At 46.4% G+C, this 7,206-nt stretch overlaps 1 protein-coding gene across 1 annotated transcript; it reads left to right on the top strand.

Moving 5' to 3' along the window:
* Positions 1-248: 248 nt before the first annotated feature.
* On the top strand, positions 249-6,825 carry LOC135531026 (5-aminolevulinate synthase, non-specific, mitochondrial-like). Its single transcript, XM_064959170.1, has 3 exons — positions 249-283; positions 5,274-5,452; positions 6,632-6,825. Exons 1-3 carry the CDS (start codon positions 249-251, stop codon positions 6,823-6,825), a joined length of 408 nt encoding a protein of 135 aa, XP_064815242.1.
* The last annotated feature ends 381 nt before the right edge of the window (positions 6,826-7,206 follow it).

Genomic DNA, 7,206 nt, shown 5'->3' on the forward strand with positions numbered 1-7,206 from the left:
TGACTGGCCTCGTTAAAAGGGTCAATGCAGATAGTCCTGGTAACAAGTAGTATTATGGCTTGGGGGTAGAAACAGGTTCCTAGCAGAATGAACCGTCTGACTTGGGTGAGTCTGACATACCTTGTTAGTGCCATCCTCTGACACCGCCTGGTATAGAGTTCACGGATGGCAGGGAACTCGGTCCCAGTGATGTTCTGGGTCATCTGCATTACGCTCTGTAAGCGAAGCCGTTGTCAAACCAGGCGGCGATGCAGCCTGTCAAGATGCTCTCAATGGTGCAGAGGTAGGAAATGTTGAGGATCTGAGGGCCCTGCCAAGAGACGTCACCTCTTCACGACTGTTGGTGTTTCCTTGTATATAAACTCAGTGTATTACAGAGCAAGTATTCACACGCCTGTTTCCATATTTTGATGCCTAAATTTGAGTTTTTGTGTCACTGATCTACACAGTAACCCATAATGTCAGTGTATATATTTATTTATAACAAAAAGCTGAAATGTCTTGTCAAGTATTCAAACCCTTTGTTATGAAAAGCCTAAATAAGTTCAGCAGTAAACATTTGCTTATCAAGTCTGATAAATTGCATGAACTCTGTGTGCAATAATGGTGATTAAAAGAATTATGCTAATGATTACCTCATCTCTGTACCGCATACATACAATTATCTGGAAGGTCCTTCAGTCGTGTCGTGGACATTTCCTCTATTTATCAAATGAGAGCAATCCACACACAAGTCAGAGTTATCATAAAGTCCATCTTTAATTATATGAGCTCTATCACAACCCTGTGACTCAGATCAATTCAGTGTCTATCAATGAATTCTCTGAGAGTCCCTCACACATTGTTACTGAGATCCTTTATAGAAAAGATACACATATCCAGACAGCATAGATATAATTTATCGTTCAGCGTTGTCTCCTAAACTATGTTATTTTCTCAAACTCAGAACCATAAACCAATCCTCCATATCAACAGGCATATATCAAATCCATCTTGACAAGATCACAGAGACACACTGACTGGCACACAGACATTGTGGAGCCAAGAGATCCACACTTGACCTCTCCCCTCTCTCCGGCCCAAACAACTTAGTCTTGACATAGAACAGATACTGCAACCCCGCCACAGTATTATACAAAAACAACATTCTGATGAGAAGTAACTTACAAACATATGATGAATATAAAACATCTTACCGATGTTACCAACTAATCCTGATTATTCCACAACAGTCGAGAAGTGAATTTCAAACAGAATGAACGACAAAGACTGTCAAAAGGCGACTCCGGGATGCTGACCGTCTAGGTAGAGTTGCAAAGAAAAAGCTCAGACTGGCCAATAAAAAGAAAAGATTAACATGGGCAAAAGAACAGACACTGGACAGAGGAACTCTGCCTAGAAGGCCAGCATCTCAGAGTCGCCTCTTCACTGTCGACGTTGAGACTGGTGTTTTGTGGGTACTATTTAATGAAGCTGCCAGTTGAGGACTTGTGATGCTTTTGTGTCTCAAACTAGACACCTTTTAATGCATTTGTCCTCTTGCTCAGTCGTGCACCGGGTTCTCCCACTCATCTTTCTATTCTGGTTAGAGCCAGTTTGCTCTGTTCTGTGAAGGGAGTAGTAGACAGCGTTGTACCAGATCTTCAGTTTCTTGGCAATTTCTCGCATGCAATAGCCTTCATTTCTCAGAACAAGAATAGACTGACGAGTTTCAGAAGAAAGGTCTTTGTTTCTGTCCATTTTGAGCCTGTAATCGAACCCACAAATGCTGATGCTCCAGATACTCAACTAGTCTAAAGAAGGACAGTTGTATTGCTTCTTTAATCAGTACAACAGTTTTCAGCTGTGCTAACATAATTGCAAAAGGGTTTTCTAATGATCAATTAGCATTTAAAAATGATCAACTTGGATGAGCTAACACAACGTGCCATTGGAACACAGGAGTGATGGATGCTGATAATGGGCCTCTATACGCCTATATAGACATTCCATTAAAAATCTGCCTTTAGCTACAATAGTAATTTCTTTCAAAATCGTTCTTTCCAAAACAAGGACATTTCTAAGTGACCCCAAACTTTTGAACGGTAGTGTATATATATGCACTGCTCAAAAAAATAAAGGGAACACTAAAATAACACATCCTAGATCTGAATGAATGAAATATTTGTATTAAATACTTTTTTCTTTACATAGTTGAATGTGCTGACAACAAAATCACACAAAAATGATCAATGGAAATCAAATTTATCAACCCATGGAGGTCTGGATTTGGAGTCACACTCAAAATTAAAGTGGAAAACCACACTACAGGCTGATCCAACTTTGATGTGATGTCCTTAAAACAAGTCAAAATGAGGCTCAGTAGTGTGTGTGGCCTCCACGTGCCTGTATGACCTCCCTACAAAGCCTGGGCATGCTCCTGATGAGGTGGCTGATGGTCTCCTGAGGGATCTCCCAGACCTGGACTAAAGCATCCGCCAACTCCTGGACAGTCTGTGGTGCAACGTGGCGTTGCTGGATGGAGCGAGACATGATGTCCCAGATGTGCTCAATTGGATTCAGGTCTGGGGAACGGGCGGGCCAGTCCATAGCATCAATGCCTTCCTCTTGCAGAAACTGCTGACACACTCCAGCCACATGAGGTCTAGCATTGTCTTGCATTAGGAGGAACCCAGGGCCAACCGCACCAGCATATGGTCTCACAAGGGGTCAGAGGATCTCATCTCGGTACCTAATGGCAGTCAGGCTACCTCTGGCGAGCACTTGGAGGGCTGTTCGGCCCCCCAAAGAAATGCCACCACACACCATGACTGACCCACCGCCAAACCGGTCATGCTGGAGGATGTTGAAGGCAGCAGAACGTTCTCCATGGCGTCTCCAGACTGTCACGTCTGTCACGTGCTCAGAGTGAACCTGCTTTCATCTGTGAAGAGCACAGGGCGCCAGTGGCAAATTTACCAATCTTGGTGTTCTCTGGCAAATGCCAAACGTCCTGCACGGTGTTAGACTGTAAGCACAACCCCCACCTGTGGACGTCGGGCCCTCATACCACCCTCATGGAGTCTGTTTCTGACCGTTTGAGCAGACACATGCACATTTGTGGCCTGCTGGAGGTCATTTTGCAGGGCTCTGGCAGTGCTCCTCCTGCTCCTCCTTGCACAAATGCGGAGGTAGCGGTCCTGCTGCTGGGTTGTTGCCCTCCTATGGCCTCCTTCACGTCTCCTGATGTACTGGCCTGTCTCCAGGTAGCGCCTCCATGTTCTGGACACTACGCTGACAGACACAGCAAACCTTCTTGCCACAGCTCGCATTGATGTGACATCCTGGATGAGCTGCACTACCTGAGCCACTTGTGTGGGTTGTAGACTCCGTCTCATGCTACCACTAGAGTGAAAGCACCGCCATTATTCAAAATTGACCAAAACATCAGCCAAGAAGCATAGGAACTGAGAAGTGGTCTTTGGTCACCACCCGCAGAACCACTCCTTTATTGGGGGTGTCTTGCTAATTACCTAAAATTTCCACCTATTGCCTATTCCATTTCCACAACAGCATGTGAAATTTATTGTCAATCAGTGTTGCTTCCTAAGTGGACAGTTTGATTTCACAGAAGTGTGATTGACTTGGAGTTACATTGTGTTGTTTAAGTGTTCCCTTTATTTTTTTTGAGCAGTCTATAATAAACTCAGCAAACTTAACATGTGTAAATATTTGTATGAACTTAAGATTCAACAGACATAAACTGTACAACTTCCACAGACATGTAACTAACAGAAATGGAATAATGTGTCACTGAGCAAAGGGGGTCAACATCAAAAGTAACAGTCCGTATCTGATGTGGCCACCAGCTGCATTAAGTACTGCATTGCATCTCCTCCTCATGGACTGCACCATATTTGCCAGATCTTGCTATGAGATCTTACCCCACTCTTCCACCAAGGCACCTGCAAGTTCCCGGACATTTCTGAATGGCCCTAGCCCTCACCCTCCGATCCAACAGGTCCCAGACGTGCTCAATGGGATTGAGATCCGATGCTGGAGGGTCATGTCAGGATGGGCCTGCAGGAAGTGTACCACATGAGGTAGGAGGATGTCTTCCCTGTAACGCACAGCGTTGAGATTGCCTGCAATGACAACAAGCTCAGTCCGATGATGCTGTGACACACCGCACCAAACCATGATGGACCCTCCACCTCCAAATCGCTCCAGAGTACAGGCTTTGGTGGACCCTAATGCTCATTCCTTTCGAACGCAAATCTGACCATCACCCCTGGTGAGACAAAACCGCGATTTATCAGTGAAGAGCACTTTTTGCCAGTCCTGTCTGGTCCAGCGACGGTGGGTTTGTGCCCATAGGCGACGTTGTTGCCAGTGATGTCTGGTGAGGACCTGCCTTACAACAGGCCTACAAGCCATCAGTCCAGCCTCTCTCAGCCTATTGCGGACAGTCTGAGCACTGATGGAGGGAGGGATTGTGTGTTCCTGGTGTAACTTGGGCAGTTGTTGTTGCCATCCTGTACCTGTCCCGTAGGTGTGATGTTCGGATGTACCGATCCTGTGCAGGTGTTGTTACACGTGGTCTGCCACTGCGAGGATGATCAGCTGTCCGTCCTGTCTCCCTGTAGCGCTGTCTTCGGCGTCTCACAGTATGTACATTGCAATTTATTGCCCTGGCCACATCTGCAGTCCTCATGACTCCTCGCAGCATGCATAATGCACATTCATGCAGATGAGCAGGGACCCTGGACATCTTTCTTTTGGTGTTTTCAGAGTCAGTAGAAAGGCCTCTTTAGTGTCCTAAGTTTTCATAACTGTGACCTTAATTGCCTTCCGTCTGTTAGTTGTTAGTGTGCTAATGACCGTTCCACAGGTGCATGTTCATTAATTGTTTATGGTTCATTGAACAAGCATAGGAAACAGTGTTTAAACCCTTTACAATGAAGATCTGGATTTGGGTTTTTACTAATTATCTCTGAAAGACAGGTTCCTGAAAAAGGGGCGTTTCTTTTTTTGCTGAATTTATATATTTTAAGACTAAAACTACCTCTAAAATAGGTTCCCAAATGAACACTGCCCTGTTTAGATAATGTTGTTCTATACTATCCAACCTCTATGAAACAGATTATGATATTAATCGTTTGTTTCTTAAAGGAGCAGTGTGTCCTACTGTAATCTTGTTTAAAATGCCTCCTGTTGAAATATAATATCTTGTCTTAAAGGAGCAGTGTGTCCTACTGTAATCTTGTTTAAAATGCCTCCTGTTGAAATATAACATCTTGTCTTAAAGGAGCGGTTTGTCCTCTGGGTGAGTTGTGTGATGTGGCCCATGAGTTTGGCGCCATCACGTTTGTAGACGAGGTGCATGCGGTGGGGTTGTACGGCGCTCGGGGAGGAGGTATCGGGGACCGAGACGGCATCATGCACAAGATGGACATCATCTCTGGAACACTGGGTCAGTACTCAAATAACAAGCAAAATGGTCCCAGGGGATTGTGTTGAAACCTTCAAGTCCATTGACTTGGCTTTACAAATCAGGGATGTGATTTGTCCTGAAAAATGAGGCATTCCTGCTTTATCCTCCATTCAGTTCTAGTTGAAAACTGCCCCGTCTCCTAGACAACTTCCAGATTTGTCTGTTCCATTCACATCGCTGAACCAGTCTTTGTTTATCTGAAACCCTGAGACCAAGCAGATGTCTGGGCTCGAATACAGGTGGTTGAGGTTGTTGCTTAACGCTCCTTGGGGCACTGGAGAACAGGAACTAGGATCTGTTCATGACCTGTTGTTAGGAGACCACGGTGCTTCTTAAATTTCCTCTAAGCCTGGGGACTGCTGAGAGACCAATCATCACACACACTGGGACAATCTGGAGAGGTGCTTTGTCTGTTGGAATAGAAGCAAGTCAAGATGACCAGACAGAACAGCTGGGGAACACCACGCTGGGGGCTTTCTAAAGGACTAGAAAGTGTCACGACCGTCATATAAATAATTGGACCAAGGCGCAGCGTGAGTAGAGTTCCACATTGTAATGTGGAAAAAACTTCCAAAACAACAAAGATATAACGATCGTGAAATATATAACGCACATAGGCACTCATACAAAACAATACCCCGAGGGCTCTCTATGGTCAGGCGTGACAGACTCCGACCACAAAACCTGAAACTAGATGGGGAGGGGTTAGGGTGGGCAACTAGCGTCGGTGGCGGCTCCAGTGCAGGACGCCGGACCCGCTCAGACCGCGGATCCGGCCGTGCCCGGACTGGACACCGTGCCTGGACTGGGCTCCGGCCATGGTACCGGTTTAGGAAGTTCCGGGCCGTGGACCGTCGCTGGAGGTTCCGGGCTGTAGACCGTCGCTGGAGGTTCCGGGCTGTAGACCGTCGCTGGAGGTTCCGGGCTGTAGACCGTTGCTGGAGGTTCCGGGCTGTAGACCGTCGCTGGGGGCTCCGGACTGTAGATCCCAAATTAGAGGTAACGATTATCAGCTGCCTCCAATTGGGAACCATACACACACCAACATAGAAATATTATACCTAGAAACCCCCCCAGTCACGCCCTGACCTAAAACACCATAGAGAACCCAGAGGGCTCTATGACAGAAAGTCTCCTTTAACATCCCCCCCCCTTCAGGCAAGGCGTTTGGCTGTGTTGGGGGCTACATCGCCAGTACTGACGCCCTGGTGGACACGGTGCGTAGTTACGCTGCATGCTTCATATTCACCACGTCTCTGCCTCCCATGCTGCTGGCGGGCGCCCGCGAGTCCATCCAGACCCTTAAAGGGGAGGAGGGAAGGAAACACCAGCGAGTCCATCCAGACCCTTAAAGGGGAGGAGGGAAGGAAACACCAGCGAGTCCATCCAGACCCTTAAAGGGGAGGAGGGAAGGAAACACCAGCGAGTCCATCCAGACCCTTAAAACCCTTAAACCGCATGCAGGCCTATACACTGAGCAAAGAGAGACACAGCTCTGTCTCTGGGGAGTAGACAATTACCAAGGCCTTATTCTGACAGTATATAGCTGAAGAAAAGGAGACACAGCTCTGACTTGGTTTTCCACCTTGTTCTATATTGGTGATACTGACCAAGAAGCCTGTTTCTGTTACTCAATGCTGATGAAGCCCAGGCTAGATATGTAATTGACACAGACCTTTATTTAACTATGCAGGTTAGTTAAGAACACATTTTTATTTACAATGACAGCCTAC

The sequence above is a fragment of the Oncorhynchus masou genome, unplaced genomic scaffold (assembly GCF_036934945.1).
Source record: "Oncorhynchus masou masou isolate Uvic2021 unplaced genomic scaffold, UVic_Omas_1.1 unplaced_scaffold_1495, whole genome shotgun sequence".
NCBI lineage: Eukaryota > Metazoa > Chordata > Actinopteri > Salmoniformes > Salmonidae > Oncorhynchus > Oncorhynchus masou.

What these genes read in the sequence shown, in the direction of transcription:
- LOC135531026 (XM_064959170.1), top strand. Translation starts at nt 249, where the DNA reads ATGCAGCCTGTCAAGATGCTCTCAATGGTGCAGAG. An exon ending in ATGCTCTCAATGGTGCAGAG is followed by an intron (nt 284 to 5,273) that starts GTAGGAAATGTT and finishes TTGAAATATAAC; the next exon opens with ATCTTGTCTTAAAGGAGCGG. An exon ending in CATCATCTCTGGAACACTGG is followed by an intron (nt 5,453 to 6,631) that starts GTCAGTACTCAA and finishes CCCCCCCTTCAG; the next exon opens with GCAAGGCGTTTGGCTGTGTT.